General features: G+C 38.0%; 1 protein-coding gene across 4 annotated transcripts in view; it reads left to right on the plus strand.

Moving 5' to 3' along the window:
- Window positions 1-5,778: 5,778 nt before the first annotated feature.
- The window catches only part of FU (kinase family with ARM repeat domain-containing protein), a 54,394-nt gene continuing 38,138 nt past the window's right edge, over window positions 5,779-22,034 (plus strand). The window contains exons 1-3 of one of the 4 annotated variants that reach the window (XM_088977387.1): window positions 5,779-6,053; window positions 6,146-6,275; window positions 6,366-6,440. In XM_088977387.1, coding sequence (XP_088833513.1) covers window positions 6,186-6,275; window positions 6,366-6,440 — 165 coding nt within the window. In that variant the 5' untranslated portion in view covers window positions 5,779-6,053; window positions 6,146-6,185. Of the gene's footprint in view, window positions 6,276-6,365; window positions 6,441-22,034 lie in introns of all 4 variants that reach the window. The other 3 variants (XM_088977401.1, XM_088977395.1, XR_016109775.1) reach the window with 3 other exon arrangements.

Here is a 22,034-nt window from a genome sequence, read left to right on the forward strand (position 1 = left end):
ATTTGAAAGCTTCAACCTACCCTATATGGGGTTTAAATCACAAAGCCATCCAATTTTACCTCAATCTTGACCATCAGAGGAAGACCAAACTTTTAGGTTTTTTTAAGGATGGCTAATGGAGTCTGATTGTATAGTCATAATTTATAATAAGTGGTCTAAGGCAATAGAAGGACATGACAACCATAAGATCTCCAAAAAATATGGCTAGAAGTAAAGGGGAACTCGAAATCTAGAATAACGAAACATTTGGGGATAATAAAAATTGAAAAAAATAAACAATCAAATAATGGATCTATAAAGCAGGAATTCTGTGGTCAAAAGGATCAGGAGATATAGGATTCAAGTGTATATAGGGAAAAACTCCTATTTCAAAAAGAATATCCTTTTGGCGACAAAAATCAAGGCAACTGTAGTTGAAAGAAGGAGATTGTAACATTGCACAAAGCAACTAACTTTAGGAGACAAAGGAACCAAATATATTGGATAAAAAATTAGTCAAGTGAATGGATCTCTTCCGATGAAGTAATAGCAAAAGGTTTCATGGATCATTTTGAGGAACAGTTTCAATCAAAGGAGAATGAATTTAGAGGCATTGAGGGTCTATTTGAAAAAATTGATCCCCTCATTGGAAAACAAGAGTCTTTTGGCTACCCTCCACTCATTTTCCTTCATTAGGCTACATAGTGTTATTATAAAATAAAAAAAAATGCTACTCCCTTAAAACTCCTTTGGGCCTTGAAAAAAATAGGTGGATTAGGTATGTATTGTAGTGTGGAGCCTCCCCCACCTTCCTAATGGTTTTCATTATAACCAAAAAGTTTAAAAGCTCCAGGGCTAGATGGTTTTCTAGTTTTCTTTATAAAAAATTTCGGGACTTGTTAGGAGATGACGTATATCTGCTTGTCAGTGAGTTCTTTAGGAATAAGAAATTTGTGGGGCACATGAATCATTCATTCACAACTCTTAACCTAAAAAATAAATCCCCCTCAATAGTCATCTATTATAGGCCAATTAGCCTTTGTAATGTCTCTCACAAGATCATTTCCAAATTGTTGGCCAACCGCATGAAGCCTTACATGTATAATGCATTTCACTACATCAAGTAGCCTTCATTAAGGGAAGACTAAATCAAGATAACATAATACTCACTCAAGAGGTCTTTCGTCATTTAAAATCAAGGAAGATAAATCAAGCTACATGGATCTAAAACTTGATATGAAATTATCAAAACATATATAAATACAATTGAGTATTCAATTCTCATTAATGGCAGTCTTGAGGAACACATAAAACCCTCCCGAGGGATTAGACTTGGGGATCCTCTATCCCTTACATCTTCATCCTAGCCATGGAAGGTTTAACTAGATTGATAATTAAAGCTAACTCTCAAGGCAATCTCCTTGGGCTTAGGATAAGGAGGAACCCCCTTACTCTGCTTGAGATTTTCTAGCAACTTTCAAGGTTCTCAATCACCTTTAAAAAATATGGATTTTTTTTTCAACAAAAATATGCCAAGCAATGGAGCAAAAATATTAAGAAATGATCTTGTTTTTAATAATGAACTAAAAAATATCTCATGGGTTTTGAGCCAAATTCAATGTACCCTTCAAGGAGTGCATTTCTCTTTGGGAGATGGTCACCAGAAAAAATCATTTGTGACGGGAGAACAATTTCCCCTAATCATTTGTAACAAAATTTACTCTAGTTGAAGCCTTGTGAAAGTTGAATGCATTGTTATCTATGAAAGTATACATTTTGCAAAAAAGGAATGAACATAGTAGTATCAACATCTGCACATACTCAAAAGAGCTAGTGGATGCTCTGAATGGCTTTTTGGAATTATTGACAAGTGTCTAGAGCAATATCTTGAAGAAATTAAATCTTTGAGCAAGGATTCTGTTTTTATAAATATTAATTATAGTCCTAGGGAAGTGACCTCAGTTACACATATGGTAGCCCATGAAACTAAAAGCTCTAACCTTTTTTTTTTTTTTTGTATTGGGAGAACACTCCCACTTGGTTGGCCTTGAGCCCCTGTAGTTTCTGTTAATATTAAGAAAATTTCACTAATACAAAAAACATCCCCATTCGTTAAGTCTTATATTTAGAGTATTAATTTTCATGGTTTAATTCTATATTAATTAACCAAAATTAAAGAAAATTAAGTGCAATGAATAATACTTTTTTTTGAAGATATGAATAAAATACAACATTTAAAATTAGCAAAAAAATTGAAGTTATTTTACTGTTTGGTGGCGAGTAAACAATTCAACATTGGGTCAAATGTGTGCACCCTACATTTCATAATTAAATAATTATAAAAAAAAGTTCAAAAAAGGTGAAAGGACATAAAAGTATAAGAAAATACAAAAAAATATAGAATACATTTGGTTAAGTCTCTAATATTGCATATTCATCATATCAAACAAAATATGTGTGACAAATAAGAACAATTTTTTTTAGAAATAGAAATATAAAGAAAATTTGTAGAAAACTTTTGAAACATATTATTTATTAGCATCATCATCATAATCATAATTAAAAATTTCCACGTGTAAAGCATTTGCACACTTATTGGTTAAAAACAAAAACAAACGTGATAAAGAATAAGTACTTTTATTAGCAATGAAAATTAAATCCATTAACACCGTAGCACATCATGATTTGATTGCTTATTTTTTGTTAATGTGTATTGATAAGGATGTTAAAATTATTTTTGTTATCTAAAATTATCATGTGCAACACATGTGCATGTTTATTGGTTATATAAAATATATGTAATTAGGGGTGCAACTTGGGCAGGCCCAACCAGAGCTCGAACCAACCCAGCCCGCAATTTTACATGGGTTTGACTTAAAAAGTTTTGGTCCTTGGGCTGGGCCCAAAAGTTTGGGCTTTTAAAATTTTCAGGTTGGACTCAAGCCTATCCCTTATGAGCCCAAACTTGATAATCATAATTAAAAATTTCCACGTGTAAAGCATTTGTACACTTATTGGTTAAAAACAAAAACAAACGTGATAAAAAATAAGTACTTTTATTAGCAATGAAAATTAAATCCATTAACACTGTAGCACATCATGATTTGATTGCTTACTTTTGTTAATGTGTATTGATAAGGATGTTAAAATTATTTTTGTTATCTAAAATTATCACGTGCAACACATGTACATGTTTATTGGTTATATAAAATATATGTAATTAGGGGTGCAATTTGGGCAGGCCCAACCAGAGCCCGAACCAACCCAGCCCGCAATTTTACATGGGTTTGACTTAAAAAGGTTTGGTCCTTGGGAGTTTGGGCTTTTAAAATTTTCAGGTTGGACTCAAGCCTATCCCTTATGAGCCTAAACTTGATAATCATAATTAAAAATTTCCACGTGTAAAGCATTTGTACACTTATTGGTTAAAAACAAAAACAAACGTGATAAAGAATAAGTACTTTTATTAGCAATGAAAATTAAATCCATTAACACCGTAGCACATCATGATTTGATTGCTTATTTTTGTTAATGTGTATTGATAAGGATGTTAAAATTATTTTTGTTATCTTAAAATTATCATGTGCAACACATGTGCATGTTTATTGGTTATATAAAATATATGTAATTAGGGGTGCAACTTGGGCAGGCCCAACCAGAGCCCGAACCAACCCAGCCCGCAATTTTACATGGGTTTGACTTAAAAAATTTTGGTCCTTGGGCTAGGCCCAAAAGTTTGGGCTTTTAAAATTTTCAAGTTGGACTCAAGCCTATCCCTTATGAGCCCAAATTTGGCATGGCCTTATTCTAACTTGAGCCCAACCCAACTATGTATGTATGTATGTATGTATGCATAAATAGACACATACTTGCAAGCATGCATGCATACATATACACATATACATCAATTTTTAGTATGGACTAATTGACCAACCCGAGCATAATGCTATTGCATCAAATTTTAGTGTGGGTTGGGATCGAGCTGAATAGTTTGCACCTCAGGCTTGGGCTATAGGCCCACTTCTTAGGGCTGGGCTTGGGTCAAGCTAAAAACCGGCTCAGCCTACCTAACTTGCACTCCTAGTTATATGGCTAGTTTTGTAACATGGAGTTTATGGGGCAAATGTTAGGCAGCCAATAAATCAGGGATGCATCTTGGGTGGGTTTAGGTTGGGCTTTGTTTTGTTAAAATTTGAATTGACCTAGCCCATAATATTGTAAAATGCTTATATGGACAAGCCCAATTTGCACCCCCAAAATCAACATGTCAAAAAACAAAAAAAAGTGTGCAAACACATGTATATTGAGATGGATGAGTGGAAAAAACTCCATAAAGGATAAGGGGATAAAATAAACTTAAAGTAAGATGATTTGGTCATGTATATATAAGACCTTTGACAACACCATAAGAAGTGAATAAGTGATATGTTGTAAGTTGAATGGTAGGGGTAGTCATGGATAGGGTTGGGCTGGGCCTTGCACTTGTAATGAGGGTTATATCAGAGGTTGGGGCTTGTCCAACTGGGATTCCAAGCCTTCGTGACTATGGTCCAAGCTTGAAATATTGGGCCTAGGCCCCACTCTGATATTTGTGGGCCTAAGAATGGCAACGGGGCAGGGGTCATATTCCCCGTTCCCGACCCCGATTATGAAATTAACCCCCATCTCCATCCTTGGTCCCCGTGGGGACCCGAATCCCTGATTTTTTTAGATAATAATATTTATTTGAAAAATAAGTTTACTTAAATAAATAAAAGTTTTAAATTATAAATAAATTTTTTAAATATTTTGATATATATATATATATATATAATATAAATAATATAATAATATACATTTAATATATATACAAAATATAAATTATACATAATCGGGGTCGGGGACCTCAATCCCCATCCCCGACCCCAACTCCGATCGGGAATTCCTATTAATCCCCATCCCCGTCTTCGCCCCACCAAAACAATCCCCATCCCCGACTCGATGGAGTCGGGGAAGTCGGGTCCCGTCGAGGATGGGGAAAATTGCCATTCCTATGTGGGCCTAATGCAAGCTTAGGCTCTAAGCTTGAACACAAAGCTTAAGAAAATATTTAAACCCTCGTAATTTAATAGTAGAAGTGGCACTAAACAAAACCAAATGGTGAAAATAGGAATCATGTAGCGGTCTCATGTAGTTGTGATAAGGCTTGGATGATTATGATTATTAAACATTAAATACGTGTAATGTAATATATTAAAAATAAAATGAAATGACAAATAAATGTCATCCTCCATTCCTCCTCCTCTAGGTGGAGATCATAATTTTCCCATCCTTACCGAGTACCCTGACTTCCCCAATCCAATGGAGTCGGGAATGGAGATTGCCTTAGGGTGGGATGGTGATTGATAGTGATAATTGGATGGGGATGGGGAGTATATTAAATTTCTCTTATATTAAGTAAATCTATTTAAAAAAAAAATTCATGGGATTCAACCGGGAATCGGGGTAGAGGGTCATTTTATTGTTGGTGGGATCAGGGTTGGGAATGGGCATTTATTTTAAAGTCGAGGTTGAGTTCCTCGCCCAAACCCGCCCCATTGCCCTTCCTATTTCCAAGCCCGGGGTCAGCTATAGGGCCTAAAGTACTGGTCTAAGTTCTGTATAAAAAAATTTGTGAGTTTGGACCGGACCGGGACTGTACAAAATCTAGACCCAAGATTGAAAGTTCCGGGCCGGGCTGAAAAAGATCATGATGCCCACATTCGCATTTTCACATTATCCTAATTATTATTTTTTCATCCCCATTCGCGCCTTTCGGCCGCGCTTCGTAATTTCAAAAAAGAAAATTGAAAAACGAATTCTAACCTCGCCATCACGGTATCACCCAATCAACCATCTCGATCCTTCTGTCTCGCTCTCTCCATCTTCACTACAAGCCTCGAAACTGCAAATCGAAGGAGATCGTGAAGCTGCGACAGGGACCTTCGAAGAACAGATCCCGATATTACGAGTTCGTCAAGTCCACTCTCGCTGGCATTTGCCATTTATCCTCTTCGTGCTGATTTTTCTCTTCTGCATATTAGGGTTCCGTAAAGGTCGGTTCCTCGTAGTTCTATTTATTCAAGAAGCCCCATCAGTAGATAGAATCTGCGTCATTTGTTGCATTATTCTGATAATCTTCTAGTAGGCATTGACGGAAAATAAGCTTCGATTCGCGTAGTCGAAAGATGGGTGTCGAGGACTACCATGTGATAGAGCTGGTCGGAGAAGGTTCGTTTGGGAAGGTATACAAGGGAAGGCGGAAGTATACAGGCCAGGTATTGGTTGCATTTTCAGTTCTGCTGTGTAGCTTGAGTTGTTCTAGGATCCTCATCTACTGTTGCTTTTGGTTTTATTTTGACGTACAGACTGTTGCAATGAAATTCATCATGAAGCATGGCAAAAGCGAGAAAGACATCCATAACTTAAGGCAGGAAATTGAGGTAATTTTTGTAGTGCCTTTGATAGAGTATTTTTTTTCTTCTTCTTCTTCGTCTTCTTCTTCTTCTTCTTCTTCTTCTTCTTTATGTTTTCTGGAGACTTTGGCCAAAATGCTGTCTTGTTTGAGGATTTATCATTCTAAATTAATGAGCTGGTTAACCATGAAGACGGGGAGAGCCAGATAAGAGTGGTCAGTTGACATAACTAATTCAATGAACATTAGTTATATATTAGATTACTTGTATTTAACCTGATGCTCCATGGAAAAAGCACAAAATCTGTAGGAGATCCCAATTTTTTTACTCCATCTTGTCAAAGTGCCAATGTGCAGTATTGACCCTTAATCGGTTTTCCAGATCGGTTTTATTTTTCAGAGTTTCATCTTATGTATAGCTTGATCTGTTTATGAAGACAAATTAATTTTTAGATTCTTATATGAAATATAACAGTACCATCCTAACCATGGAAATTTGTAAGTTAGTGTAAGCGAAATTGATTCATGGCTTAAACTCTAAGAAAGAAGTACTGCTATATTGTTCGAAGCCAAAAAGTAGCTGATTGTGCCTTTATAGTGTTTCTTTTGCAAGTTATTTGGCAATTGCATTAAGAGGTGCAAGGGCCTTCTAGTGCCTCATGTGCAAGATGCAAGGTGAGACTGCACATTGACAAAGCAAAGCACAAATTTTAGAGAAAGACTAAAAAAAAAAACATTAATACATAAGAATATGAAAACTTGAATTTTGAAAGCAATTAGACATTTTAAAAAGCCTGTTGTCTCTAATCAAGGTAAATGTATAAATATAAAACAAATTAGTGAAAGCATATAAATGTGGAACATACCAAATTGCTTCAATCACTCAACAACTCAAGTATGTGAAAATGTTGATGTTTTTCTATACCACTTAGTTGCATTATGTAAAGTAGCTTTCAGATGTTAGACACCTTGCATTTCTAATCTTGAGAGGTTGGGGCATTTACATTGATATTTCTTAAGGCCCATTGGGGTGAAACAACAAAAAGGCCTATTGGAGCAATTCCATACAACCCCATGTGATGGGTTTGGATGCAATGCCATTGGCTTGATTTTTTTGCTTGTACATATAATGGAATTGATTTTATGATTTTAATCGTTGTCCACTTTATTTTAGTGTTAGGGATCAGAAATCAATAGTGCTATTCATTGATTTAAAAGACGTGCCTAAGTGCACAGGTGAGGTGCATTTTGGGTAGGCGCCTTGCCCAAGTCCTAGGCACATCACTTTCAAAAGGCGCATGCCTGATGCGCCTTGTGCCTTAGCCTAGTTGTGTGCCTTTCGAAAACTTTTTGTTTTTTTTGAACCTAGAGAACCCCCTATTTGCTAATGTTGTTCATTCATTCATCATAATAAAATATCTTCTTAAAAGGCAATTATAATTATAAAATCATTATTTTTTTGTGTGAAAATTAAGAATTGAAGACCCTAACATGGACTTGTTTGGGCTTGCCTTGAGGGGCGTGGCACAAAAGTGACTCGTAGAATCAGGAATGTAATATGTTTTACATCACATTAACTACTTGAAGTAATGCAATTGAGAAAAAAAAGAGATTGTGGGTTTTACATTATTGAAAATGTTTTATATGTTTGATTTTATTTTTAAATTTTCATTTGAATATACTTTACATGCTATGTTTACGTATTTTAATTTTAGATAATAGGTTTTTTAAAACATTTATTTTAAAATTTGAGTTTATTTTCTTTATTAATATTATGTTTAATATTTTTGATTTTTTTGCAACTTTTTATTTTTTTTGACATTTTAAGCATTTTTTTTTGTTTTTTGCGTCTTGCCTTGTGCCCTTGGGTGCAAATTGGCTCTATGCCTTTTTTGTGCATTGTGCTTTTGAAACACTGGTGCTATTCTTGTTTATGTTATATTACTATTTTGAACAAGAAAGATGACAAGAGCTTTGGGGTGTCAATAGAACCCCCAAACGACCTTTTTTATTTTACAATATGTACCATTTAGTGATTTAAAAGGCGTGCTTGAGGTGCACAGGCGAGGCACATTTTGGGGTATGCGCCTCGCCCAGGTCCTAGGCGCACCCCTTTCAAAAGGTGTATGCCTTGTGTGCCTAGGCATGCGCCTTGCGCCTCAGCCCAGGCATGCGCCTTTTTAAAATTTTGCGCTTTTTTTCTGCCCCTATTTGCTAATGCTGTTCATTCATTCATTGCAATAAAATATCTTCTTAAAAGGCAATTAAAGTTAAAAAATCATTATTTTTTATGTGAGAAATAAGAATTTCATACCATAACATAGACTTGTTCGGGCTCGCCTCGAGGGGTGTAGTACAAAGGCGACTCATAGAATCAAGAATGCAATATGTTTTACATCACATCAGCTACTTGAAGCAATGCAATTAAGGAGAAAAAGAGATTGTGGGCTTTACATGCTTGAAAATGCTTTATATGTTTGCTTTTATTTTTAAATTTTCATTTGAATACGCTTTACATGTTATGTTTATGTATTTTAATTTTAGATAATAGGTTTTTTAAAACATTTATTTAAAATTTCAGTATATATTTTTATTAACATTATGTTTAATATTTTTTGCAATTTTTAAAATGTTTTTGGCATTTTTTTGAAAATTTTGATTTTTTTTTGATTTTTTAGCTTTTTTTTTTGTAATTTTGTGCCTTTCTTAAAAAGGCGCGTACCTTGCCTTGCACCTTAGGTGCAAATTGGCCCTTGCACATTTTTTGCGCCTTGCACTTTTAAAACACTGATACCATTACAAGAAAGCCCTTACGGAGTTGAAAGGAGGACAAAATAAAAAAAATAAGAAAAAGATACAAAATACAATATGGACTATTATTATGCAGTGAATCAAAACTCTCCACACTCCACCTTAAATTGTTACGGAGTCATAAGCATTAGTTTGCTCACAAGAAAGAGATGTTTACATCTCATCATAGCCTTATTAAAGATATTAGCAATCTGCATATTTGAGGCCACATGAGAAAGTGAAATAGAACTAGCAAGAAATGGGTCTTTAATAAAGTGACAATTCACCTTAATATGTTTAGTCCTTCTGTGGAAAACTGGGTTTAAGGCAATGGTGATAGAATAAAGAGGAATAGGGGTAGGAAGATGAACATCGAGATCCTTAAAGAGAGATTGTAGCTAAACAATCTCACTATAAACATATGACATGGCTCTATTCTTTGCTTGTGTACATGACTTAGAGACCATTTGTTGTTTCTTGAGTTTCTAGGAGATGAGGGAATCGCCATTCACCCATGAAGACACACCACCTGGTTGTAGAACGTTTGGTTGTTGGGGAAGCCAACCTAATCGACATCAACATACACCCTCAATATAATGGGAGAGAAGGAAAAAAGAATAGTCATGTGATTATGTTTCATGAACATACCAAATAATCTGATGAAGAGTGGTCAAGTGAGGTTGACAGGGGGCATAGACAAATGACTACTTGATCTATTGGGAGATGCCAGTATGAGTCATAGTAAGATAAATGAGAGACCCCACAAATTGTTGATACAATGATTAAAAGGCGTGCTTAGGTGCACATGCGAGGCACATTTCAAGGTATGCACCTTGCCTAGGTCCTAGGAGCAACCCTTTCAAAAGGCACATGCCTGGTGCACCTCATGCGCTTTGTGCCTTACCCCAGGTGTGCACCTTTTGAAAATTTGACGTTTTTTTGCTTTGTTTTGAACATAATAGCTGGGTTGGGGGCTCCACCTGGACCCTTGTGCCACAACCCTCAAGGCTTAGGTGAGTGAGCGAACCGAAGCTCTGAGGACCCACCAATTTGGTAATGTTGTTCATTCATTCATCCTAATAAAATGTCTTCTTAAAAAACAATTACAACTGAATCATTATTTTTTGTGAGAACTATTATAATTCGGTTCTGCCTTAGAGTTCTATCTGTCTGAGATCAGTTATGTAGAAGGAGAAAGGTGGAAGAAAGAGAGAAAGAGAGAAGAGAGAAATTCTGGTTCAAACTGGAAGACTCAACATAACATCTCCCAGTCGGCTAGGCAGTATTTATATTATTAAAAATAACTGAAATGACCTATGTGCCTTACTTAAGTTAGGAGCACTGGTTCTAACACAACATTACAGATCAACAACATTAATCTAGGTATAAAGACAGAAATACCCCTAAGCTAACACTCCCCCTCAAGCTGGTGAATATATATCATATACTCCCAGCTTGTTACATATGTAGTCCACTCTTCCCCGACTCAAGCCTTTTGTAAATAAGTCAACCCACTGATTTCCTGTAATAACATGTGTAGTGTCTAGCTCTCCATTCAGCACCTTCTCCCTCACAAAGTGACAATCAACCTCAATGTGCTTGGTTCTTTCAGGAAACACTGGATTAGAGGAGATATGAACTGCAACCTGATTATCACAATAGAACTTCATTGGAGTGTTAATGTTGTACCATACTTCTTGTAGAAGGTTCCTTAACCACACTAATTCAGAAGCGGTATGTGCCATAGCCCTATATTCTGCTTCTGCATTGCTTTTTGCCACAACCGTATGCTTCTTACTTTTCCATGTCACCAGGTTACCTTCCAGAAACGTGCAATAGCCTGTAGTAGACCGCCTATCAGACATAGAACCGGCCCAGTCAGCATTAGAATACCCTTCTATTTCAAGTTTTTCGCCACTCTTGTATATCAGACCGCGACTCAGAGCCCCTTTTAGATACTTCACAATTCTCAGAACTGCATTCCAACGAGGAATCATAGGTTTTTGCATGAACTGACTTGCCACACTAACCACAAATGAGATGTTTGGTCTAGTAATGGTTAGGTAGTTCAGTTTTCCCACAAGTTGTCGGTATCTGTTAGGGTCTTCAAACACTTCACCCATATCATTGTTTAACTTGGTATTTGTGTCCATGGGTGTTTCAGTTGGTTTGGCACCCAACAAGCCTGTTTCTTTCAGCAAATCAAGCACATATTTTCTCTGGCACAGGTTAATACCATACTTGGATTTTGCTACCTCTATCCACAAGAAGTATTTTAGCTTACCCAGATCCTTTGTCTGAAAATGATCTTGTAGATAAGTCTTCAGTCTATCAATACCAATGTTATCATTTCAGTAATAACAATATCATCTACATACACCACCAACAGTATTTTTCCTCCCGGAGAGTCATGACTAAATACAAAATGGTCAACTTTGCACTGTTTCATACCAAACTTCTTTACCACCTCACTAAACCTACCAAACCATGCTCGAGGAGACTGTTTAAGCCCATATATAGCCTTCTTTAGTCTGCACACCTTACCATCCTCCCCCTGAGCAACAAACCCTGGATGTTGCTCCATATAGACCTCATCGAGTAAGTCACCTTGCAAAAAGGCATTCTTGATATCAAGCTGATATAGTGGCCATTCATACATGGCTGCAAGAGAGATCACAACACGAACTGACCCTATCTTAGCAACCGGTGAGAAGGTCTCTGTGTAATCAATACCATAGGTTTGGGAGTACCCTTTTGCAACCAATCGCGCTTTCAGGCGTTCTACACTACCATCAGGCAGATACTTAATCGTATAAACCCATTTACAACCAACAACTTGCTTCCCATGAGGAAGAGCAGTGAGGTTCCAAGCATGATTATGATGAAGGGCTGAGAGTTTTTCTTCCATGGCTCGGCACCACCCTGGAGAGGCAAGGGCTTCTTGGACATCGTTAGGGACAACAACTAATGATAACAGGGTGACAAACTGGCGATGGGAAGTGGAAAGGTGAGTAAGAGAAACAAAATTAGAAATGGAATGAATGGTGCAAGTACGTTTACCTTTCTGCAAAGCAATGGGTAGATCAAGCTCAGATGCTAAGTGTGGGTCTAGTGTTGGATCCGTCGACGGAGATGTAGTCGGAGGAGTAGTAGCTGGTGCGCGTGGGCGATGTGTATACACATGACGGATTGATGGGCGCTCAATAGGTAGTGGCACCAGAGGCAAGGGTTTGGTCACGACTGGAACAAAGGAAGGAGGGTCGACAACGGGAAGTGGAAGAAGAGGAAGAAGAATCATCGGACCCAAAAAAGAACGGAGTAGACTCAAAGAAATTGACATCAACACACACAAAGGATCATCGAGAGCCAGGATGGTAACACCTATACCCTTTCTGGGTCCGAGAATAGCCAAAGAAGATGCACTTGAGAGAACGGGCATCAAACTTGTCATTCTTGGGACTCAGATTATGGACGAAGCAAACACACCCAAAAACTCTCGGCGTAAGAGGAAACAGAGACAAAGTGGGAAACAAGACCTGAAACGGAGAATGACCATCAAGGATGAACGTGGGCATCTGATTAATCAGAAAGCAAGAGGTAAGCACTGCATCACTCCAAAAAGGTTTGGGAACAAGCATGTGATGCATGAAGGATCTTGCTGTTTCAAGGAGATGGCGATTCTTTCTCTCAGCCACCCCGTTTTGTTGTGGGGTGTAGGTACACGAGGTCTGATGTATAATGTCGTGTTGGTCCAGGTATTTTTGAAATGATGAGGATAAATATTCGCGCTCATTATCAAAACGAAAAACTTTGATGTGGGTATCAAATTGGTTATGAATTTCAGCATAAAATTTTTGAAAAATGGTAAGCATTTTACTTCTTTTTTTCATTAAATAGAGCCACATCATCCTTGAAAAATCATCCACAAAAATGACAAAATTTGTATATCCATTATATGACATCACTTTGTAAGGAGCCAAAACATCTGAATGAACTAAAGAAAAAGGACTCGACACATGGTTATCAACCCTAGAACCAAAGGGAACACGATGGTGTTTCCCAAACTGACACGACTCACAATCCAAAACAGAAAGCTGACTCAAGGACGAAACCAAGGACTTCAAGACTTTTAGCGACGGATGACCAAATAGGCAGTGCCACTGCAGAGGAGAAAGAGATGACTGGAGAGCTGTTGAAATTCTACCGCCACCACTGTCAAGATAATATAGTCCACCTGCTTTATGCCCTCCACCAATCTTCATCCCCGTCTTGAGATCGTGAAAAACACACACAGAAGGATAAAAGGTAATGGAGCAGTTAAGTGATTTGGTCGGCTTATTAACAGACATAACGTTAAATGGAAATTTAGGAACATACAAAACTGAGGAGAGGGATACGGGATCTAGGTCAACATTACCAACACCACAAATTGAGGATATGGAATCATTAGCAAGGGTGATAGATTGTGATGTTGAGCAATGAGATAAGGAGGAAAACACACCTGGAGTTCCAGTTATGTGATCGGAGGCTCTAGAGTCAATGATCCAGGGATTGGATGTGGATGCTAGACAAGCCATACCAGAGTGAGCGAAAGTTGCCGTGTTCTGCTGTGATTGGATAAACCTCTTATATTCATCACGGGGAACACTCACCATCTCCTTCATGGGACCATCTGTGGATGTAGGAGGCATCCGATCAGATGAATGATTCTCTTGTCTAAAGCTGAAAATTGAGTCACCGGTCACGGCATGATTGGCCCAGGTTGAGGGAGGACTATGCAGATCATAACAATAGTTGATGATATGTCCATCCATACCACAATGAGTGCACTTCCTCGGGCCTGAGCCACATCCTCTACCACAGGCTCCCCCTGAATCTCTGCCCCCAGTACGATCACCACCACGATTATGAGTAGACCCCCCATTGCCACTTCGGCCATACGCAGAATCTCTACCACCACCACGGCCAGACTGAGCTCCCCTAGCTCCACCTCTAACACCACGACCTCTCCATATAGCAAAGGCAAATCTATTTGAGATATTAGAGTTCTCAGTAGATCCGATAGAAATCCTCCGGAGTCGAGCAAATACCTCTTCTAAGGAGGGATGAGCTGATCCTCCTAATATCTGAGCCCGTACTGGTTCATATTCTGACTTTAGTCCCACAAAAAATCTGGTTACATCAAGCTGCTCTCTCTGTTGTTGTTGAATCTTGACATCAGAAGTGAGAGGATGATAGACATTCAACTCATTACGTATGTTCCTCATGTTGGCATAGTACTCCTGAAGACTCTGATTGCCCTGTTGCAAGTTAAAGTACTCTTGATAAAGCTGATAAACTCAGGTTGTATTGTCCTGCCCCGAATACAATTTCTGCGCATGGTCCCACACATCTTTGGCAGTATCAAGAAACATGAAGTTCACACTAATCCTGGGTTCCATACTGTTCCACAACCATGTGATGATCTGAGCATCCTCTTGCTCCCAGTCTTCATACTCGTGAGTCAGAGGAGGGTTTCTCCTCTCTGATGTGTTTTACCTCCTTCTTTGCCTTCAGAAAGACATCGACAGATTTAGCCCAAGGCACATAATTCTCTCCATTTAATTTAATGGAGGTCATCTGAACATTCAGGTAGTTTGTAGGCACCATCACACTAGGTTTATAATCATTATTATCTCCCATTATGTTATCACCGATTCTGCACACTTGTTGAGTTTTATTATCACTGAGATCTGCACACTACACACCACTAGGTCACACCTGTCACACTGATTGCAGCACTTATTGTTGCTGGAATGTGTGCTCTTTACACCACAAACCTAGATCACACCTGTTACACTGATTTCAACGCTTGTTGTTGTTGAAAAGTGTGCTTTTTACACCACAAACCTTACTCCTACAACTACCTGAAATCTCACTGCTATATGATCATATCTCTTCCTTCGAAATGCATAAAGAAACTAGCGTAAACCTTAGCACATTATTGTCCGAAACCCTAGCACATGGTCTGAAACACACTTCGTATTTAATCCATAACAGATACCATGCACTGAGATCTCTTACCTTATCACTGAAGTAACAACCATACGGGCAGGAAATCAGTCCACACACGACAGCCACTGCACACACAGTTCGGCCCTCTATTCTTCCTCTAATAGGAGAGGGCGATCCCAGAAGTTACAGCCACCGACCACATACAACCTGACTGGAGGCATAGAAACCTCCAAGGGAAGGGGGCGATCACTCCTTTTCAGCCCTTTCACTTATCTCCAATCGAATGCAGAAAAAAGAGGGAAAACCCTAGATAGGGTGCACTGAGAATAAAAACCTAGGCAAGCAGAAATCTAGGCAGATTCAAGTTGCTTTGATACCATGTTATAATTCGGTTCTGCCTTAGAGTTTTGTTTGTCTGAGATCAGTTACGTAGAAGGAGGAAGGTGGAAGAAAGAGAGAAAGAGAGAAGAGAGAAATTCTGGTTCGAACGGGAAGACTCAACATAACATCTCCCAGTCGGCCATGCAGTATTTATATTATTAAAAATAATTGGAAAGACCTATGTGCCCTTACTTAAGTTAGGAGCATTGGTTCCAACACAACATTATAGATTAGCAACATTAATCTAGGTATAAAGACCGAAATACCCCTACACTAACAAAAACTAAGAATTTAAGACCTAACGTGGATTTGTTTGGACTTGCCTCGAGAGGCGTGGCATAAAGACAGCTCGTAGAATCCTGAATGTAATATGTTTTACATTACATTAGCTATGTGAAGTGCTGTAATTGAGCGAAAAAAGAGATTAGAGGTTTTACATGCTTGAAAATGTTTTATATGTTTGATTTTATTTTTAAATTCTCATTTGAATATGATTTACATCTTATGTTTATGTATTTTAATTTTAGATAATAGGTTTTTTAAAACATTATTTTAAACTTTAAGTTTATATTTTTTATTAATATTATGTTTAATATTTTTTGATTTTTCTGTCATTTTTTGATTTTTTAGCATTTTATTTTTGAAAATTTGCAGCTTGCTTCAAAAAGGTGCTCTCGCCTTGTGCCTTAGGCGCAAATTGACCCTTATGCCTTTTTTGCACCTTGCGCTTTTAAAACACTTTGTTGATAGATAGTGGCATTAGGAAGTAATGAACCTTTGGACTTTGATAACTTGACATTCAAATATAAAGAGGTATCAACTTGCTTATTAGTAAGATTGACCAACATGACAAGATTAGAAGCATACTTGTGTGGACAGATCGACCCTGATCACTTTTTTCGACCTTAAAGTCGTAGAACTAAGTGAGATTGCTACGAGAGCACCCTAGTCCTTCATATGAAACAAACCATGAAGAATGGATTTAAGTGTTCTAATTCCCTCTTCATCATCCCTTGTCAACTACGTCATCAATGTACATGAGGATTGTGATACCTTGAGGTCTTTTAAGAATAAAGATATAATAATAAGAACTTTCGCTATATCCAACAACAACAATGAGATCACAAAATTTCTCAAACTAGGCTGGAGGAGCTTGTTTAAGATCATATAGAGACTTATTCAACTTGTAGACAAGAGAAGGATCATTGCAATACTCAAGAGGAGGTTTCATATACATTGCCTCCTTTAGCTGGTCATGAAGGAAAGTATGCTTCCCATCCAGTTGATAAATGGATTAAGAGTGTACAACTAACAAAGCCAACAAAACATGAGTTGTAGTAATCTTGGCAACTGGGGCAAATGTATCTTTATAATCAATACCAAATTCTTGTGTACCCCTGGCAACAAGATGTGCTTTTTATCTAAGGAGCCATCAAACTTTAACTTGATGGTGTAAACCCATCTCCTCCCAATAATCTAGGCATTTGAGGGTGCAAGCACAAGTTTTCAAGTGTCATTCTCGTGCAAAGCATGAACCTCTGTATCCATGGCTTCTTTCCAATGAGGGCTGCTATAGGCTTGTTGGTAGATACAAGGAATATTTATAGAAGATAAGATAGCAAACAAGTAACTATGGCAAAGATGAACATGAGTAAGAGGGGTATATGAAATATTAGGAATATTTGAAAGGAGTATCACTTATAAAGGAGCAGTTGTGGGACGATTTGAATTGGGACAAAGGGCGGTTGTAGACTTAGGGACTGGAACATGCAGTCGCTTGCAAGAGAAGATGAGAAGATCCTTGACAACTTCAAAAGAGGAGGTATTGTGTAAATCAAAGTCATATAAAACAGAAACTAATGGAGCAAGTAATCTAGCAACTCCAAACAAAGAAGGATATGTGCTCAAGAAAAATAACATTAAGAGATATACCATTGATTTAAGGCGTGGCTAGGTGCACAGGTGAGGCATATTGTAGGGTAGATGCCTCGCCTAGGTCCAAGGCGTAGGCTTTTCAAAAGTTGTACGCCTGGTGTGCCTTGTTGAGCGCCTTTTGAAAATTTGAGGCTTTCTTGGTTTTTTTGTGTCTAGTGGCTGAGTTGGGGGCTCCGCCCCCAGACCTTCGTGCCACGCTCCTCGAGGCAAGCCACCAAAGCTTCAAGAATCCCCTATTTGGTAATATTGGTGGTCCGTTCATCCTAATAAAATGTCTTCTTAACAAGCAATTAAAACTATAAAATCATTATTTTTTGTGTGAGAACTAAGAATTTAAGACCTAACGTGGATTTGTTTGGGCTTTCCTCGAGGGGTATGGCAAAAAGGCAGCTCATAGAATCAGGAATGTAATATGTTTTACATCACATTAGCTACTTGAAGTAATGCAGTTGAGAAAAGAAGAGATCATGTGTTTTAGATGCTTGAAAATGTTTTATATATTTGATTTTATTTTTAAATTTTCATTTAAATATGCTTTACATGTTTTATTTATGTATTTTAATTTTAGATAATAAGTTTTTTAAAACATTTATTTTAAAATGTAAGTTTATATTTTTATTAATTTAATGTTTAATATATTTTTTTGATTTTTTGCATTTTGAATTTTTTGGGATTTTTTTTGATTTTTTAATTTTCTTTTGATTTTTGCGCCTTGCCTTCCGCCTCGGGTGCAAATTGACCCCTGCACCTTTTTTTGCACCTTGCACTTTTAAAACACTGAGATATATGAATACAATGGACAAATAGATTATAACATAGAAATCCCTTATGGTTAGGATTATAATCCACAAAGGTACATAGTAGATTGAACAGGCAATTTAGAGCATTCACGAGTAAGGAGATACATGAAACATAAATGACAAACACATGAAGAATGGATAGTTCTGGTGGATGACCGAGTACTATCTGAAAAGGAGATATATTAGCAAGAAATGAAGTAGGAATGTAGTTGTTCAAGAACACATCCATACTAGTTGCCTCCACACAAAAGGAATATGGTGCATGTTACTCTTGTAATATGGTCCTTACAACACTAAGAACATGCCCATTGTTGTAATAAGGTCCTCACAATTTCTAGACCACTTCATTGAATTTGCCTCCCTTGAATCTGAATGAAGGATACATACACATGATTGAAATTAAACTTGTATCATGGTGTGAAATAGCCAAAATGTTGGGAAGATTTGACTTGTTCTGAAGAAAATTAATTCATGTCTACTTGGTGCAATCATCAATGAATAATACAAAATACTTATATCCCCACCAAGGAGTAATACATGAAGTCCAAATATTATTATGTATAATTGCAAATAGAGAAGTAACATGTTTATATTTGTAAGGAAAATGCAAAGTATGGCTTTTACTCACAACAATAACACATGAAGTATCAAAAGTATGTAGAAAGGGAATTTTATTTCTTGTAAAACCAGAGTCAAATGAAAACTTCAATTTCTTAGAACGAGGATGACCCAAATGTTCATGCCACAAATTCCACACATCATTTCTTTGACCCAAAAATGAATTAGATGAGGAAGGCCTGAAGTAAGTTGATGATTTAGCTGTGTGTGACTTCTTGAACTTTAATGCAAATAGGCGGCCCAACCTACGCTCCTTCCCTTTCACCTTACTAGTGCAATGGTCCTGGATCAAGCAACCATCGAGAGAGAAAGTAAGAATATGACCTTCATTAACAAGTTGGCCTACTGAAAATCTAAAATAAGGCTAGTGATAAGATTAGGGACAAACAAGGCTTTGGTAAAGAAAAGGAAATGGAGGGTGAAAGCTTAAGGAACAAATCATTACCACCAATGATGCTCAAATTTTCACCACTGGCAGTAGCAATGTGTTTATGATGAGTTTCGATATAATTACTTAAGGGTTTAGTAGAAGATCAAGACTGTAATCAGTCTTGAATCCTAATAGGTTTTAGGTTTACAAAATAGAAGAAAAGTGAGAGAAAGAAGAGAGAATAGAAGAGAAACAGGAGAACACAAGTGGTTGAAAGGAGGAACAGATTCTAACAGATCTGCCGCCACCACTTTCTTATTATTTATAGATTATGTTTAGTACACAATAGAAATGACACATATGCCCTTAGTACTTATATAATAAATAAAGTAAATAAAAGCTGAAATAAATAACAACTGAATTAACAAACTGACTCAAACTGACACTATTATAACTGAAACAAATAACTACACATGCTGTCTTACGAACACAGTGGGGACCACTGTAGTGGGGCCCACATCAGTGTTCTCTAAACTCCCTCTCAAGTTGGGAGAAGATATCTATCATTCCCAACTTGGATAGGTCTGCCTCTAACTTTTTACTTGGTACAACCTTGGTGAGGATATCTGTGAGCTGCATATTAGATGTGATGTACGAAAGACACGCTTCTTGTGATGTGACCCTTTCTCGTACAAACTGTCGATCAACTTCGATATGTTTAGTTTTGTCATGCTGCACTGGGTTGTGGGCTATATTAATAGCTGCCTGATTATCACAATACAACATTAAGGGCTTTTCATAGTCAATACCCAACTCTTCAAGTAGTGGCCTCAGCCATAAGATTTCAGCCACTCCATTAGCCATTGACTTGTATTCCGCTTCAGCACTGGAGCGCGAAACAACATTCTACTTCTTACTCCTCCAAGAGACAACGTTACCTCCCACAAGGGCACAATATCCAGAGGTAGACCTTCTGTCATTAACACTCTCAGCCCAATCGACATCTGTATAGACTTTCACCCTCATGTGATTATTGTTCTTGAGTAGTATATCTCTACCCGGGTATCTCTTCAAGTATGCTAATATTCTCTCTGCCGCAAGAAGATGAGAAGTTCTAGGGGAGTGCATGTATTGGCTAACAACACTAACTGCATAGCTGATATTCGGCCGAGTGAGGCAGAGATATAGGAGCTTTCCAACCAACCGTTGGAACATAACTTTGTCTTCAAGAGGCTCCCTGCCCTTTGAACTAATTTTGTGATTTTGTTCGATGGGTGTATCAGCCGGCTTAACACCCAACTATCCAGTTTACGCCAACAGATCTAGAACATATTTTCTCTGAGAGATAAAAATCCCCTGCTTGGATCTAGCAACCTCAATACCTAAAAAATACCGTAGTGCACCAAGATCTTTCACCTCAAACTCTTGATGAAAGAGTTGTTTGAGGGACTCAATCTCATGATTGTCATTTCCTCTTGATGAATAGTGTACGATCTGACTGGGTCTGTACATAACCAATCTTTCCAAGGGCTAATATGAACCTATCAAACCAGGCTCTAGGTGACTGCTTCAAACCATACAATGCCTTGTTTAGTCGGCAAACCTTCTTACCTGTCTCTGTATCATAGAATCCAGGAGGCAATTACATGTAAACTTCTTCCTGTAAGTCTCCATCCAGAAAGACATTTTTAACCTATATCTGAAACAGGGCCCAAGAATGATTTGCTGCAAGGGATAACAGAACTCGGATGGTGGTCATCTTGGCTACTGGGGCAAAGGTCTCCAAGTACAAACCATGCAATGCCTTGTTTAGTCGGCAAACCTTCTTACCTGTCTCTGTATCATAGAATCCATGAGGCAACTGCATGTAAACCTCTTCCTGTAAGTCTCCATTCAGAAAGGCATTTTTAACCTCCATCTGAAACAGGGGCCAAGAATGATTTATTGCAAGGGATAACAGAACTCGGATGGTGGTCATCTTGGCTACTGGGGCAAAGGTCTCCAAGTAGTCTATACCATAAGTCTGAGTGAACCCTTTTGTAACCAGCCGGGCTTTGTACCTTCCAATAGAGCCATCAACATTATGCTTCACAGTGAACACCCATCTGCATCCCATCGGTTTCTTTCCTTTTGGTGGGTCTACCAGTGCCCAAGTATTATTCTTCAACAGGGCATCCATTTCGACTTGCATTGCATCTTTCCATTCTGGAACTGATAAGGCTTCTTGCACTGTTCTTGGAATAGGGACATCGGCAATGGAAGTGAGATATGAACGGTAAGATGGAGACATGCGACCATAGGATAAGAAACGACATTGCACCACTTCTACAGATCACAACATCTCACAGTTCTTATCCTATGATCGCCTGTCTCCATCTTACCGTTCATATCTCACTTCCATTGCCGATGTCCCTATTCCAAGATCAGTGCAATAAGCCTTATCAGTTCCGGAATGGAAAGATGCAATGCAAGTCGATGACTAGGATCAACCTGCCTGCATTGCCTGTGATAGACTCTCAACTCCGGCTCCCTCTGACCACCCTCACCATTACAACCTTCATCATCCAATGGAATAGGTAAAGGAACAGCCCCACTCAAAACATCCCCACTTCTACCAGCCCCACTCAAAATAGCCCCACTTCTACCAGCCCCACTTCCACTCTCACTGCTCTCCCTCTGAGGAAAGAAACTCAAAACAACCCCACTCTCACTGCTCTCCCCTGAGAAGAAACCC

Source organism: Nelumbo lutea, chromosome 1 (genome assembly GCF_056320005.1).
Source record: "Nelumbo lutea isolate HS-2025 chromosome 1, American lotus-T2T, whole genome shotgun sequence".
NCBI lineage: Eukaryota > Viridiplantae > Streptophyta > Magnoliopsida > Proteales > Nelumbonaceae > Nelumbo > Nelumbo lutea.